Genomic DNA, 17186 nt, shown 5'->3' with positions numbered 1-17186 from the left:
TATGGTCTTTTGATAAAAGTACCATCTTTCCTAGCCTGTCTGCTGTTGATGGGTGGTGTGGTTATTATAAGCAATGCCTTGCAGGAAATTCGCTGGGATAAAAGCTTGGAGGGGGAGTGGCGGAGTCCAAGTGTGTTACTAACATCGACAGATATTGTTCTGTTTCTCACCAACGAGTTTTAACTTTTTAGATTTTGCCAGTTTTATAGATAAGAAGTTGCACCATATTGTAGTTGTCATTTGCTTTTCTTTTACTACCACTTAAGTAAGACTCAGAAAGAGTACTTGAGATGAAGCAGCAGAGACAAGAAACGCACACACAGACACAGGTGGCAGCACACCTGTCTAAAATATTGCTAAATTAAATGAGAAATAAAAATGACTATAAGTATAAAAATCGCTAGCAGTAATGATGATTACATTAAAGAACAAGACAGAAAAATCACAAATAACATGAGAACGAGGAAGATAAAGTAAAAGCCTTCTAAGAGCTTTGTCTTGTTTGGAAGGAAGGTAGACGCATCCATGAACTTCAGTTGTCAGCCAGTGGCTGCCAAGTTGTCATGTTAAAAATGTAGGGATAACTCTTAACTAATAGAATTTAAAACCCCCAAGCCAGTAGGGGTCATTAGAAATCACTGAAAATTTTTAATTTAATATAAAACATGAAAGGAGAAAAAAAGAAGCAAAGAAAGAACATAACAAATAAAAATAAAAATATATGAAATGGAAACGAACCCAGAAAAGCTGGTAATCCCAATAAATGTAAATAGCTTAAATTTAGAAGTTAAAGAAGTTCTCAGGTTGGATTAATACTATCACCAAATCCAGTTATATGCTTTTCACATGAATCACAAAAAAACAAAACAAAACCCTAAAGACATGAAAAGGTTAAAATCAAAACATGCAACATGATGTACAAAACTAACAACAACAGAAGTCAGCTTGTCTGGTTACGTTGATATTTAAAAATATAGTCTAGCCCCGGCTGGGTGGCTCCATTGGTGGAGTGTTGTCCGTACACTAAAAGGCTGTTGGTGTGATTCCTGGTCAGGGCACATACCCAGGTTGTGGGTTTGATCCCAGTTGGGAAGCGTACAAGAGGCAACTGATCGATGTCTCTCTCTTTCCCCCTCCCTTCCTCTGTAAAATCAATGAGCATATTCTTGGGTGAGAATTAAAAATATATATATATATTATAGATATGAGCAAAGGCAATTGCAGAGACGAAGATGCTCATTGCACCATGATAAGAAGTCACCAGAATGTTACAGTCTGCGCCTACCAACAAAGTCACAAAATATGTTAGAAAATGTAGACAGAATTACAAGAAAAAATGGACAAATAAAAACACACTTCTCAATACTTGTAGATTGATTGGAAATATGAGTAAGCTTGCTGGTGGCCTTGTCTGTAATATCTGGGTCAAAAGCTATTCCTTAAAAATGGATAAATCAAGTAGTTGTATTAGAACATGCTCAGGAGTGCGGAGATAAGCACAAATAAAATGGAAGAGGAAGAGAGAGGATATAAGTTAGTTTTATAATGTTCATAGTAGAAAACTAATAAGAAACCACCTCTCAAAAGAGGGAACTAATTCTATTATATGAAAATAAAATTATCAAGACAGTCCCAAAACATATACCTTCCTAAGTACCTAAAAAACTTCAGTTTAAAAAAAACACAAGCCCTGGCCGGTTTGGCTCAGTGGTTAGAGCGTCGGCCTGTGGTCTGGAGAGACCCGGGTTCGGTTCCCGCTAAGGGCATGTACCTCGGTTGCAGTTTGTCCCCGGCCCTGGTTGGTCGTGTGGGTGGCAGCCACTCACATCGATGTTTCTCTCTCTCTGTTCCTCTCTCTCCCTCCCACTCTACCTGAACAAAAAATGGAAAAATGTCCTCGGGTGAGGATAAAAAAAAAAAAACCCACAAAAACGACACACTGATTTTTCAAAAGAAACACTCATGTAAAAAACATATTTAACAGAAAACAACAATCTCTAATTTACACAACCTGTTTGCTACATAATAACTAAATGTGCTTAATTAATCTATAAAATAAAATAAAAATAAATATTTTTAGATTAGCTTGAAAGAAAAACTCTGCTGTTTGCCATATACAGAACACAAACCTAAAACAAAGTGACTCAGGAAAGGTTGCTCCTTAGTGAACAAACAGCACCACGGGGAAAGGCAGCGTAAGAAGGCAAACAGAGAGGAAGCTGAGGTCACAGTGTTAGTATAAGCACATCAAAATTCAAAACAAAAATTGAGTAATACAAAGAAGGTACTTTCTGATGTAAGTGTGAAATTGATAATGATCTGAGATATGTAAGTTCCAAATAGCACAGAAGGAGCTCTCATAAACAGAAAGTAGGTGGCTACAAGGAAATATTCACAAAGGCACTCATAGGTGACTCTGCTTCACTTTTCCCAGGAGTAGACTGATTAAGTAGACAAAAAATAAGTCTGAATGGAGAAGATGTTACTAACATAATAAATAATTAGATCTGATAAATATATATTAAAGTTTCTTTTTATTTTTTTAATCCTCGCTTGAGGACATTTTTCCATTTATCTTTCGGTAGAGTGAAAGGGAGGGAGAGAGAGGGAATGAGAGAGAGAGAAACATTGACGTGAGAGACACATGGACTGGTTGCCTACGGCATGACTCCGACCAGGGCTGGGGATGAATCACAATCGAGGTACGTGCCCTTGACCCAAATTGAACCTGCGACTCTTTGGTCCTCGGGCCATGCTCTAACCGCTGAGCGAAACTGGCCAGGGCTATATTAAAGTTTCTTTATTGAAAATAGAGAACACAACTTTTCAAGTTCCACCAAAACATAATGAAAATAGACCATATATTGTGGCACACAAAAAATCTCAATAAGTTCCCAAAAGTAGGAATGACTTTAATGGAACAAGCTAGATAATGATAAGAAAATCAGAAGCAAGAAATGCTCTTCTGCAAAGAAAACAAAACAAGGTAAGTGCTCTTTCACATAGAAACTTAAAGAAATGGTCTCTGTGTTGGGTCAGAGGTTAAAAAAAAACTAAAAATTTTCTAGAAAAATGACAATTAAAAATCACATTTCAAATCGTTTGGGATATGGGTAAAGCAGTACACAGAGGAGAATTTATGGCCTTACTTATATCAGCAAAAGAAAAGAATGAACCAAATGAATTAAGTGAAAAGAACAACAAAATCAATCAAATGAGAGCAGGAGCAGGTAATACAGATAAAAGCAAAAATCGAAGAGTTAGAAAATTAAAGAACAGTAGGAGGCATAAATTCAGAAACTTTATTTTTTTTTTCAGTAAGATAAACTTCATCATGAAAAAAGTAGAGATGTTGCAAGTAAAGAAAATAAGAAATGGCAAAGACAAAATTAATATAGAAAAAGAAGAAAAATCAGAAGAGACTGCTTTGTTCAATTTTACGGATTAAATGAATAATTCTTTTGAAAACTATAATACATATGCCACCCATACAGAGGTAGAATATCTATATACAATAATATTCATAGAACAAATAGAAAAAATTGTAAAAGCATTATCTCCAGATATTTAGGGAATGTAATAAGGTCTTTAAAGAGAAAAAAAGATAATTCCAATTCAAATTAAATGGCTCAACAGCATAAAAAGCATTATTTTAATAAAGTAAGTATAATATTGATGTTAAACTATGACAATGAACAAAAAAGTTAGAGATGGATTTACTTATTAATATTGATGTAAAAGTGCTAAAAATATTGCAAATAGAATCTAGCACAGATAAAAAAACAACAACAAAAAACCCCAAAAAACAACATCAGAACCAAGTTGGGTTAGTTCTAGAAAACCTTTCTGAAGTTCATAATATTATAATTTAAGTGGCTATTTCCTAGGAACAATGACTTCAATGAACAAATTAGCAGAACGTTCACGTTCCCAGGGAGAAGTGATAGACAAAACATCGTAGGAGAATGGTGTCATGTAATACACACTAATCAGTACGTAGGTGAATCCATTATTCAGACTTCATATCAAAGGAGTGATTGCTGATTAGAACCCAGAACCATTAGTTCCTCGGTTCCCAAATGGATTCTCTGAGTGAGATCGTGAGTTTGCTGTGGACACCCTAAATTCCACCTATTTCTGTCATTTCTTACATTCTTCCTTCTTACCTTCCCCACGTGGCGGCTTCCTGTGGTTTGGGACGACAATCCCCACAGAAATTTTGCAGTTACGTGTTTTGAGCTGGCAGTGTTCTTAGCCTAGTACAATCCCTTCAATTAAACTAGCTCAACACAAAGCGTTCTCTAAAAATATGTTTTAATTTCTTGTCTAGTATCTCAGAATATTTTTCTAACTTCTCCAAGTTAGCTTATGTTTCTGGTGGTAGGAAGGTGTAGAAAGAGGAACATGAATTTAAATGAACAGTTCATTTCAAATTTAAAGTCACCAAAATAGCAAATGAAGGTAATTGTGTCAGGTAATGGGGAGAATCGTTTGTCACCACTGTCGAGAAGCAACCACATACATCACACCCAATTTCTTTCTCTAGAGAATGGGAGAGAAAGAGGAAGAGAAATGCAAAATACGAACTGGGGCGAAACAGCACAGGAGATCATGTCTGTGTTAGGTAGGACTCTGGGCTCAGGTCAGGCTGGATAAAAAGAGAAAAATGCCTCCCCTTATTTTCAAGCTCATACAAATAGAACACGAACACAAAAATGTGGGAGCAGGGAACCAGGCCGCAGCCTCTCCCTTTGTCAGCTGTCTCCTGGAACTGGACAGTCTCTCTGCTGAGCCAGGAGCCCAGGCCCTTCCCCTGTAGACACAGACACCAAGTGTGGAAAATGACTCCACAAAGCTTCCGACTGCACGGATCAGGTACTGCGGTGTATGCGAGATGACTCAGGGGCCATGGCAAGGGGAACTCACAGGCGGCATTGCTTTCTCTGCTTAGTGCCTGCAGACACGCTGCGCCTCTCCCTGCCGGGGATGCCCGAGACCATCGGCTTCCTTTTGTGAGACAGGGTATGATGGAGCTCTGTCCTAACACCAAATGCTTATAATAAAATTCTTCAGTTATGTTGTCCCCGTGTGCATCTTATCTTTGCAGAGATGCTGAGGTTTAGAATAAAGCTTTCCCGGGTTCCCAAGTAAGAAATACAGTGCAATGGAACGAGCATGGCCTGTGGACGTACTAGTTATGTGACCCTTGCTTCATTCTTTCATTACTTCATCTATAAAATGGGGATCGTAACAGTATCTGCTGCGAACGGTTGTTGTGATGATCTCTCTTCCTCTCTGTCCTTCTCCCCCCCACACCGACACATTCATATAGTGCTTAGAAAACCGACTCATTATGAGCAATTAACAAATATTGGTTCTTCTTATTACAATGTAGGCAAGTCCAAACTTAGTGTCGATGGGCCTTGGAAACATTCACCCCAGAAGGAAGAAAGAGCAGTTACTGTCTGAACCAGCATCCATGTCCTCTACTCTGCCCCCTCACCCCCAAGGCATCTGACAACGCCTTCTCTTCCCTCTAAATCCAAGTTCAAGCCTCCCTCCAATCTCTACCCTCCCGGCCTCCCTTCTGTTCCTGCGAGCAGTGCGGACGCCAGCCAGGGTGCTTCTCCTGCAGGGGAGAGAGAAGGTTTCGATTTCGTGCCTCTCGTGCCCTCCCAGGCTTTTACTGCTTCTGATCATCTTATCCACTCCGCGTCCAGTCAAATGCTTCTCTCCACTGCCAAATGAGCGAAGACACGTGGGAAAGACTAAAGTGCGAGTGTGTAAGAAGGAGAGGAAGTGAACACAGTGCCTTGAGCTCCTGTCTGCCCCCTTTTTACTCCGCTTCACACACTCCCTCCCCCCGGGGAGCGGCCAGCCACCCGCTCTGGAAGGACTCAGTCACGGTCGTCCACTCTACATGGTGTCTACGATTTTCTGGCCTGTGGTCAGACGTCATTCGTGATCACTGAAATCTACCTGAGGGAGGTGGTGAAGGGGGTCAGTGTCCCGTACTGTCCTGCATGAGTTAGGTCGTTAGGCCAGGCTGTGGTAACCAGCAACCCCCAGTGCCCTGATGAAACCCAAGTGACCTCCCATCCCTACAGCATGCTTGGTGGGCGCTGGTGGTGCCCCATGATGCTGCAGCTAATTACACTGTTTCTATATTCTGATTCCACATTTCAACACCAAGCTGTCTTGGTTGAATTGGGACAGGAAGAGAGAAAGAATCATGCAATGGTAGTTACATTTTTTATTTTAGCCAGAGGGAGAGAGACAGAAACATCAATGTGAGAGAGACACATTAAGTGGCTGCCACCCACACAACCCCAACCAGGGCTGGGGACAAACTGCAACCAAGGTACACACCCTTAGTGGGAACCGAACCCGGAACTCACTGGTCTGTGAGCCGATGCTCTAACCACTGAGCAACCGGCCAGGGCAGTAGTTACATTTTTTGACAAAAACGTCTTGTTCACTAACCATTGGCTAGAACTAGTCACACAGTCCCGGAGGCTGGGAGGTATCGTTTCCCATGGGCCTAGGAAGTAGGGGAAGCTGATGAACACTTCCCCATCTTTTTCTTTATTCTTTCATGATCTTCAAGGGGAGAACTTATTCTGATGGGCCAGATTCCAGGGCAGGGCATGCTCAGCGAGAGTGGGGGTCACAGTATGTTAAAATGCTCCATAGCTGCATTTCACTTCTCTTCTGAACCCTTTCTGCCACCTTGTCAGAGTCCCTTTGTGACTGTCATCTGCTCAGACACTCTAACCCTTCAGGATTCACGGTTGGCTGGTGGCACAGTGGGTTCAAGAGGGAACAGGAGACCTTGCTTGGGGTCTCAGGCTTCAGAGAGGCTTATCATAAAACTATTGGGGTGTCGGGGATTTGACCCGCGAATAATAGAGTAAACCTTTGATTTACAATTTGCTATCACTGTTTATGGGTGAAGCTTTCCTGAGGGCATGCCAGGTAAGGCGTACCTCAATATTCCTGGGTCTCCGGGGCAGCTGCCACCATAACCCCACCTTACATACCCATCAAAGCCTGTGTTCCGTTAGGGAGGTGAAGAAAATTCTATTGTATTTTCTCCCATTCAATGAAGTGGCGTGCGTCTATTTATTTATTGTGGGTAATAAGTAATTTTAATTTGGGGTGGTGAATACACAATACAATATGCAGATGATGTATTATAGAACTGCACGCCTGAAACCTTTATTAACCAATATCACCACAATAACTTCAATTAAAAAGTATCAAAAAAAGTAATTTTTAAGGGATTCCAGATAAATTTTTTTTTTGTTTCACTGTTTATCTCTCTGTTGTCCACATGCATGGAATAGTTTGAATTCTAAAATTCTGTTTGTTAGGCCAATTGTATCAAATATCAACTTCATCACAAACTCTTTCTAGAGTAAGTTAGAAATACTCTCTTTATGTGCTCAAACTTCACAAAGTTAGCTTCATTCTTCCTGACATCACAGTGGATTGTTTCCCCGTCACTGCGCCTGGGTTATCCACTCCTGCAGGGCAAGAGATGGTCTGTTCCCCACTGGCCAGCCCAGTGCTGAGTACGGGCAGCTCTGTGCTAACGGCATGATCACGCGCTCACACACCACCCTGGCGAGGAAGGAGTCCGCCTCTCCTCAGTTACCAAATGCACTTATTGTAGCAGAAGACCTGCCTTATTCCAAACTGAGTTCACTGAAGTCATACAGCTGGAGCCTCCTTATTTCCCTCTTTTTCATCCCAAATCTTCCTGTCTTCATCCTTGTATCTGAAGAAGCATCCCTTCTTGTTGCCAAGACTGGCAATCTCTTTCATCCTTGGATTCCGTTCAGCATTTTGGGGGAAATTTCTTTCTTTCCCTTTTATCTTCAACCTCTCCTGTCTACAGATATCTTGTACTTGCTTCAGAAAACTGTTAAGGTCTTTCCTATCTTAAAAGTCATTTTATCTTGTTGTCATTTTTTTCTCAAGCAAGAGTCTCACCTTTTTCTCTATTTTCATTTCCCAAAATTGAAGGACTGTTGACATCTGCTGCCTTCATTTCCTCATGTCCAGTTTCTGAAGTACATCTTCGACCTTCAACACTCCATGTCCCATGAAGGTTATGGTGTACCACCAGTCACAAGACACAATAAAACGCTTTCTTATGTTTTATCCTCTTGAACATTTCTGCAGCATTTTATTCTCTTGAGAATCCTCTCTTTATGTCTCCCCCACCCTTGTGTGGCCCTGTTTGGTTTACAGGAAGCCATATTCTCTAGGTTATTCCCAATCCTTTCTCTTTCTTCTCTGATAATCCCTTCACGAACTACTCTTAAGGCATATGCTTCAGAATGCTGTCTGCTTTCTGTCTCATTAACAGTGTCAACCACCCTGTAGGAAGGGAGACGGGACAGGGACAGTGCTAAACGAGGACATCAGGATACATGATAAACAATCTGCCCAGTTCTTCCAGGACCACCTACGATGTAGAATACTTTTTCTTTTTCTCCCAACCCATTTCCCACATACCTGAGCTGCTGTCAGTGATTTCGCAGAGATAAAGTTCCTGATGAGTATAACACAACTTTCCAAAAGTATTCTACCCAGCACCTAATGATGCAAAACTTCTCTGTCTTGATTGGTTACCAATGTGGGGAGTTTCCATTGCTGGGGAGGCCAGAAAGGTATACACTGAGTGAGTAATTTTTAAGGGCAAGCCCCATTCTGAAGAGGCTGATGCTTTTCCTGCCCCGTTCTTCCCTTGCAGGATGGGTTCTGGGTGGGTTCCCTGGGTGGCAGCTCTGCTAGTGAATCTAATCGGGCTGGATTCCTCTGTGACTCAAGGCAGAGACTCTCCAGGTAAGAACAGGTGATCCTTCCCAGGTGTGCGCAAGAATTGGCGTGGGGCAGGGGCGCCTTCCCCTACAGGCCCAGGCCGCAGACAAGACTGGAGGTGGCTTCTGGCTTTAAAGAGAGTTCCTCCCTTTGACAGGGAAGTATTTCTTTCCTCTTTACCACACACAAGGGAGTACCGGGAAGGGGACTTCCTGTACCAGAGCCACAGAGTGGAGGAGTGGGAGGCAGGAGGACGGGAAACTCTGTCTGGCTTTCGTTTGTATCGCATCACTGTCGGCCAGGAGCAGTCTGAGGAAAGCTGCCATCCTCCAAGCCTGTGACTGTTTCTGTATCTGTCCAAACATACGAACAAGAGAAACCGGAGACAAAGTTGCTTCTTCTGGCATTTATTAAGGCCATATTATACGGTTAGAATTGTATCAGGCAGTTTTGAGAAACAAGAGAGGTTGAATGCAGTATCCCTGAGCTTGGCTTACAGGGCTCGTGTACTTATTGCTGCTGTTTTTCCAGCGGAGGGGACAGGCTACGCAAACCTGAAGACGTAGTGCACCATGAAAACATTTACCAGCAGAAAACAGGATGCAATGTGCTAAAAACAAAACCCCTTTGCAGGTCCAAGTCTCATGAACTACGAAAGAGGAACAAACCTGGGGGTGGGTGGGAGATCGTTGTTTTTAGACAATAGAAACCTCTTTGAACTTATAATGTTCGTTAAACAGCACACATGAAAAGAAATTCAGTCCAGATCTTAAATCTGAACCAGATCTAAATAAAAGCAAAAAAGTTTTGTTTTTTATTTTCTGTTTGACCGCAGGGGGAATAGAGAAGGGAGGTTAGGGCCAGAGACAACAGCGCGAGGAGGGGTGAGCGGCTGCCGGGGAGGGAGGGGCGCCGCCACCCGGGCAGCTCGCCCAGTGCTTGCTGCAGCCTCGGAACCCAGGGACCGGAGCAAGTTCTCAACTGTCTTCCAAGTCTCAGCTTCAATGTCATTTCCTCGGGGGATCTGTTCTGCCAACTGGCACTGTTCACCCACCTGAGCTTCCTTTTATTATCGTTCTCAAGCGCATAGAATGGAGTTACTCTTTTTTTTTAATTTAAATTATTTATTTATTTGTTATTATTCCTTTTTGGATGTATCTTTATTGTAGGAAGTACTGCAGCTGCCCCTCCTTCACAGCACCGTGCAGCCCGGTCAGGACAAGGACTCTGCCCTCTTCCCTTCCTCCCTTCTCGGCTCCTCTCTTCCACCGATGTCTCTTCTCATGGCTCTGGCATGTCTTACAAATATGTAGCATTGTTTTTCCTGTGCGTATTTAAAAATTTTAATAAATGTCATTGTTCATTGAATCACATTTTATTCCTTTTCTCACCTACTATGCTTTGAGCGCTACCTGAGTTGCTGGGCATGAACCCAAACCACCTCTACCAGTGGGGAAGCAGGTCCGAGAGGGTGTCTGTTTCTTTGCAAAACTACTGAGGCCTATCCCAGAGCTATTTACCAGACTGTCGGTTAAACTTTTCCAGTTCTTCAAACCTAAGACAAATATCACTGCCTTAGTCTGTCAGAGCTGCTATAATGAAATGTTGCAGACTGGGTGACTTACAAACAACAGCAATTTCTTTCTCAGGATTCGGAGGCTGGGAAGCCCGAGGCCAAGGAGCCGCGTGGTGGTGTCCTGGTGGAGGTCTGCTTCCCAGCCCAGCTGGCGAAGGCACGGGGGTGCCTCTGGGCCCGTCCACCAGGGCTCCACCCTCACGACCTGAAGCACCCCAAAGGCCCCACCTGATGATACCGTCACCTTGTGAGGGTTAGGATTTTAGCATATGAATTTTGGGGGATATAACATTCAGAACATAGCACACTGTATGCTCTACACATAAGACACCTTTTTTTTTTTTTTTTTTTTTTTAACCTATGAGGACTGATTAAATAGCTTTGGAAAATTAAATTACATTGAAGAACATGAGCAGGTTAGAAATGAGGAACTAAAATTAATACATGGCTCAAATTTATCACTATCAATATTAGAAAGGTACTTTGAAAGTAGAAAATCAGAATGGAAAATGGAACTGGATTTTTAAATTCCATCTGAAATAGCAATGTTTAATATAAAATCCCCCAAAGAAGGTTTTTTTTTTTATCCTCACCTGAGGACATTTTTCCATATTTTGTTCAGATAGAGTGGGAGGGAGAGAGAGAGAGAGAGAGAGAAATCGATGTGAAAGGGACACATCGAGTGGCTGCCACCCGCACGACCAACCAGGGCCGGGGACAAACTGCAACCGAGGTACGTGCCCTTAGGGGGAACCGAACCCTGAGTCTCTCTGGACCGCGGCCGACGCTCTACCCGCTGAGCCAAACCGGCCAGGGCCCCAAAGAAGGTTTAAGTTAACCTTATATCCCCATCACCAAGTTATTGCAACTACTAGATTGTATGTAGGCATTGTGCCAGTGATGATGATGATGATGATGATGAGATGATGAGGCATCTTCAAGTCATGATTAATGACATTTCATCCAACATTAGTAGAGGTCATGAGGTAGGTCATGGTCTCACTAGAGCCAACAGAGGAGACGAGATCTCTGAATAAGAATACAAAGGAAAAGGCCCAGGAGAAAATTCTTGGAGAAAACCCATCGTGAATGGAGGTAGAAGGGGAGGTCACTTCACACCCACGATGTGCCTGTCGCGCAGTGCTTTGCCCACCTCGGTCACTCCTGCACTTTACACGGGTGTGTGTGTGTGCGGGGGGGTGTAGAATGAAGCAGCTACATACAGGCAAGGCTGTTATTGAACGATTCCATGTAGGGAGGGACCTTCTGACTTGATAATAAAGGGAGTTCAAGCCCGGGGCTTCTGCAAACCTGGTTTGGAGAGACTTAGCCCTGTGTCTGGCAAAGCAGTCAACACAATTTGTCAAATGAATGAATGAATATTTGCTGGATGAATTTTCATTCTTGCGGGACTTTCTTTGGTTTGTTTCTTTGGGTTAATAGGTTACATGTCTCCTATGTGGCTGGCCTGGTAGGATGGGCCGCAGGCTTCTCCCGATGGTGGAGAACCAGGGTGGGGCCCAGGGGAGAAAAGGCTACTTCGGCCTGTTTACTGAGGTCAGGGCCACCTCTCAAATCGTCCGATCTGGCACAATTTCCCAGGTGTGTGTTTCCTAAAGGTGGGGTTGGTTTATAGTCTTTCTTTCGGTTTTCCAGAAGACTTCGTGATCCAGGCGAAGGCTGAGTGTTACTTCACCAACGGGACCGACCGGGTGCGGTTTGTGGTCAGATTCGTCTATAACCTGGAGGAGTATGCACGTTTCGACAGCGACGTGGGGGGCTTTGTGGCCCTGACGGAGCTGGGGCGGCCGGATGTGGAGCTGTGGAACCACCGGCCGGACATCCTGGAGAGAAGCAGGGCTTCTGTGGATGCGCTCTGCCGGCGCAACTACGCGCTGGGCGCACCCTTCATCGTGGGGAGAAGAGGTGAGCGGCAGGTGAGGCCCACGGGGATCAGCGGTCTCCCCCGGGTGAGCTGGCCACCACTCTTCTTCAGATCACAGGCTTCAGGATGCCTGGGCTAGGAGCAGGGCAGCCTGTGTACACGGCCTGTCCCCACCACACTCACTCGCTGTCCTCACAGGGCAGGTCCCTGTCATCTTGGCCCCGGGGCCCCAGGCTCTCAGGGACTCTAAGGACTGTGTGCTGTCAAACACGGGGCGATCGGGGTGTCTGACAAGGCCCACGTCCTGCCTGGGGCACTGAGATTTCCTCACATGTCCCTCTCCTCCTGGGGGAGAGAGGTCAGGGACAGCGAGAGCCCCTAGAGAAACTCCCGTGTTGGCTTTGTGGGGTCCTCCATGCCTCCGTTTCCTCCCCCTTCCTAGTGCAACCAGAGGTGACGGTGTATCCAGAGCGGCCCCCAGTGCTGGGGCACCCCAACGTGCTGCTGTGCGCCCTGACCGGCTTCTACCCGGGGGACATCAGAGTCCGCTGGTCCCGGAATGGGCGGGAGGAGAGAGCGGGGGTCATGTCCCCTGGCCTGATCAGCAACGGAGACTGGACTTTCCAGACAGTGGTGATGCTGGAAATGACTCCTGAGCTGGGAGACGTCTACACCTGCCTGGTTGACCACGCCAGCCTGCCGAGCCCCGTCTCTGTGGAGTGGAGTGAGAACCGCTTCTCCTGCTCTCGGGCCCCCGCAGGGTCACACCGACTCGTGGGAGCCTATGTTGCCTCCTCATTCGTCTTGGTCACACACCAATCCTGTCTCCCCTGATCTGAGTCAAAGTGGGAGAAAGCACAGCAGAATCTCTCCTTAATCTCCCAAGAAATCAGGTTTCACTCCCACTTACTCCCAGAGCTGGGAGCTGGTACCCTCTCACGCTTTGTCTTGGTATCTAGGACATTCTTATGGGCTGCAAGAGTCAGTAACAGAAACTCCATGGCTCAGGCCTTGCTGTGGAGGAACCATTTCCAAACCGATTTTCCCCAGCACAGGCTCTGGGATTCAGGAAGGCACGCCAAACAGTGGGAGTTTTCACTGACGTAAGGACCTGCTTCCCATAGGAGCCTCACCTGGATATTCTTGGAGAAAGATGCTACGTGGAGCCGCAACTTTCCTGCTCGGGCTAATCTTCCTCCTGGTGGGGATCGCCACTCACTGCAGGGCTCGGAAAGGTAGTGAGTCTGGTGGGGGACCTGCCCCCTGTCCTGTGGTTTCCCCTACTTCCCACGTTTCCCAACGTGGACAGTGTGAGGTGCGGAGGCTGACTGTACTTCTCAGTGTTCCTGGAATAGTCTCTTCTGAAGCCAGAGACATGCTCGGGTGGGGGGAGCAGAGATGCCGGTGACCCCGCCTCTCAGGGTAATCACGGCAGTTAGTCCAAATGGATGTGTGGCTCTTCCCCTTTCATTGCAGGGGGTGCGGAGACTCAGCCATCTGGTGACGAGGTAATGTCTTCCTCCTTGTCTTTGGGTGGCAGACAGGGAGATGTCATGGGATGAGATGCAAGGGGGGCTCTGGTTGGGTGGCACCGTCTGCTGAGTCCTTGGAATGTGGGGGTGGGGCTTCCCACGTGAGACTTTTATCACTGTCCCTGCAGGTCTCAGGGGCTGTTCTCTCACCAGCCCCACAGCAAGGTCCCAGCTGAAGCTTCGCCCTGGAGCCCAAAGTAGCACCGGGTGGCGCTGTCCGTGAGGCCTTGGAGAGCCCCGACCTGATTCTAGAGTCCGGGTTCTGAGATCATGCACCTCTCACCCTCTGCACTTCTTGTTCCTACTTGTACATGTCATGAGTCCCTGTTCTCAGGACAGTGTCCAGAAATTCCCCTGAGCCCCGACTCCTTCCAGCCCAGGCTGTTCACTCTGTGCTGCAGCCCTAACCCCTAAGTAGTGTCCCCGCCTCCCCCTCGTCCAGCGGCAGGCTCCGCAGTCTTCAGAAGACAAATGCTCAGATCCTCACTTTCCTTTGCACTCCTAAAAAAAACCCCCCAAAACAGAAAACTGTTAAAAAATGTAAAATAAAATTGAGATACAGATAACACAAACGTATAATTTAATAAATCACTTAAGACAAATCTCCGTTAATGACCACTCAGGTCAAGAGGCAGACGTTGCCAGCCACTGCGGTCTCCGTGGGCCGCAGGCCAGTCAAAAGCCACCTGTCTCGCGGTTTCCTTTAGTTCCCACTACTCTCTGCTGGAGGGTAATCGTATCCCAGCTCCTACTTGTTGAGAAACCACTTTCTGGGTATTTCTGTGTAGTCTATTCACTCAAGTATGAGCCCCCAGACAGTGCAGCCCCAGCTGTCTTTTGTGTCCCTTACACTCCACAGGCCTCTCCTCCACCCCTTTCCTTCACTAACGATTAATATGTTGACAAGCCTGTGCCATTTGACCGCAGAGTTTTCCATAGTCTGGGTTTTGCTGAGTGCAGATGGCAGGGCGATTTTACTCGTCCCCCGTCCTCTGCGTTTCCTGCAAGTCAGCACCTAGACGCAGGGGCTGCCTCAGGCTGAGCTGGGCTCCTTTGGAAGGTCCGCAGGTGGTGCTGTGGTTGTCACCACCAGGAAGTGTCTGGTTGTCTGTCTTCACGATGTTAGGACACCGGTGCTCAGAGCCTGGGTCCTTCGATTCCTGGGGAGTGCAGAATGGGGTGTTCTGATTCCACCACGCCTTCACTTACATGCTTTATTGCAGTATCTTAATATGTTACTGTGTTTTCACGTAACATTGCTATTAAAATGTCTGATGAGCCCTGGACTCAGTGGTTAGAGCATTGGTTCATGGACTCGAGGGTGGAGGGTTCCATTCACAGTCAAGGGCACCTACCTAGGCTGCAGGTTTGATCCCCAGCCCTGGTTGGGTTCATGTGAGAGGCAACTAATCGATGTGTCTCTCTGACATTGATGTTTCTCTCTCTCTCCCTTTTTCCCTCCCACTCTAAAAGATCAATGGAAAAAATATCTTCGGGTGAGGATTAACCACAACTGCAAGAATGTCTGACAATAATCTAATTATCAAGTCAGTCTTTTTGCTGGGATGCCGTGGTGATATTGTCTTTTTCTTGAATGTTCAGAAATTTTACTAGAATATATCTTGGGTTTGGTAGTTGAGTTTCTCAAACAAACCACATTCTCTTTTTACTATGTTGTTCAACATTTTAGGAACGTTTTACTGAGTTATCGTCTTTAGTGTTCCTTTGGGTTTTCTTACTCAGAGACTTGTCATTTACATGTTAAAAAATTTTGCACATCTTATATATTTGTCATTTTTTCTCTTGAATCCTTTAAATCACTTCTCTCTTTATTCACTTATAAACTTGTCCTCCTTTCATAGCAGCACTATTTACATAGCTAAGATCTGGAAGCAGCCCAAGTGCCCATCAGTAGACGAATGGATAAAAAAGCTGTGGTACATATACACAATGGAGTACTATGCAGCTGTAAGAAAGAAAGATCTCTTATCCTTTCAGACAGCATGGAGGGACCTGGAGATTATTATGCTAAAGTGAAATAAGCCAGTCAGAGAAAGACAAGTATCACATGATCTGACTTATTTGTGGAATCTAATGAACAAAAGAAACTGAGGAAAAAGATAGGTCCAGAGTTTATTTTACTGGACTGGGAGGCAAGATGGCTGAAGCCTAAGGAATTTCCATGTGCTTGCTCCAAACACAGGACCAGACCAGAGGCTAAACTATAGAGCATTCAACTTGCAAAACCACCTGACAATGGCTGACTAGAAATACTGTGAGCAAGGCAGCCATGGAGAGGAGATGGGAGGAGACTGTGAAGCCTGTACGTGAACTCGTGCAGCTCCTGCCCCTGGGAGAGAAGAAACAGCCCCACTCAGAGATGCCCAAAGACAGCAACAGAGAAGGAGAGGGGAGCCCACGTCGTGCCTAGAAAAAGAGGCTTGTTCCTCCCACTGCTATCGAAGAGAAGGTGTCCCACCCCCAGGAGGAACAGTGCGGATGGGCACCCAGGGCAGTGCCTGCCGTGCTGGGGATTCAGACCTCGGCTGGGTGGGCGCCTGGGCAGAAGCCCCACCCATCATGAGCCGGCCTTGCTGAAAGATTGAAGAGCCAAGCAGAGCATTTCTTCTTCTTCTTCTTTTTTCTCTTTTCATTACCACCCCTTCTCCCCCTTTTCTGTTTTCACCTGCTTGGGGTGGCACCAGCAACCCAGGCAGACCTGAGGCACTGGAAGGAGAGGAAGAGACTGCCTGCCCCTCCTATAAGCTACAGGCACCACCTGAAGACAATCTGTGTAAACCACCGTGACTGGTCCTGATACCCCACAGAGCCCAGGGCCAGGGGGGGAGGGAAAGCAGCCAGAACAAATACATACATACGCGCGGCCAGCCCTAAAGGCGACCCAGCTTCTGGGCTAGGGGAGGACTCATAGGACTACCTGGGACCGCGCCCTGCAGGGCTTCAGCCAGGAGGCCAAGGACCAGGCAGGGACAGCAATTCACATTGGCCTATACCAGACAACTGCCCAAGAGGACAGGGACCCACACCAGGGGTCCAGATCCAACTACATAAGAGCAAAATCCGGTGATCTCCATAAAGAGCAGATCCAAGGGTGTTTTTTTCTGTTGTTGTTGTGGTTAGCTTGGTATGTGGGGTTTTTAAAAATTCAATTCTTTCTCTCTTTTCTCTTTTTTATTCTATAGTTTATTTAAATGAGCATTACTACCTTCTAAAATTATTATTATTGTTTCAGTCATTATTTTCTACCTTTTATTTTTTACACATACCCTTTTTCTGGTCTCTTGGTGCATGGGTCAACACTCACCCCCCCGAGCCACAGGCGGGGCCTTGTCCTGGACTTTGG

General features: G+C 45.6%; 1 protein-coding gene across 2 annotated transcripts; it reads left to right on the top strand.

Annotated features, from left to right (window-relative positions):
- The first annotated feature begins 8716 nt into the window (after window positions 1–8716).
- On the top strand, window positions 8717–14046 carry LOC118620932 (HLA class II histocompatibility antigen, DO beta chain-like). Of its 2 annotated transcripts, none has more exons than XM_036248018.1 (6): window positions 8717–8853; window positions 12062–12331; window positions 12733–13014; window positions 13415–13525; window positions 13767–13798; window positions 13951–14046. In XM_036248018.1, exons 1-6 carry the CDS (start codon window positions 8763–8765, stop codon window positions 13996–13998), a joined length of 834 nt encoding a protein of 277 aa, XP_036103911.1. In that variant the 5' UTR covers window positions 8717–8762; the 3' UTR covers window positions 13999–14046. The 2 variants fall into 2 exon arrangements, with proteins under 2 accessions (XP_036103911.1, XP_036103912.1); XM_036248019.1 differs by lacking the exon at window positions 8717–8853 and adding an exon at window positions 10479–10658.
- Window positions 14047–17186: the final 3140 nt, after the last annotated feature.

This window comes from Molossus molossus, unplaced genomic scaffold (assembly GCF_014108415.1).
Source record: "Molossus molossus isolate mMolMol1 unplaced genomic scaffold, mMolMol1.p scaffold_m16_p_8, whole genome shotgun sequence".
Classification (NCBI taxonomy): domain Eukaryota; kingdom Metazoa; phylum Chordata; class Mammalia; order Chiroptera; family Molossidae; genus Molossus; species Molossus molossus.
This window is presented reverse-complemented; position numbering and strand designations above follow the sequence as displayed.

Bases quoted from the DNA above. Each gene is read 5' to 3' on its own strand.
- LOC118620932 (XM_036248018.1), top strand. From the start codon at position 8,763: ATGGGTTCTGGGTGGGTTCCCTGGGTGGCAGCTCTGCTAGTGAATCTA. The intron at 13,015-13,414 runs GTGAGAACCGCT...TGCTTCCCATAG, and splicing joins CCCCGTCTCTGTGGAGTGGA to GAGCCTCACCTGGATATTCT. The intron at 13,526-13,766 runs GTAGTGAGTCTG...CTTTCATTGCAG, and splicing joins TCACTGCAGGGCTCGGAAAG to GGGGTGCGGAGACTCAGCCA.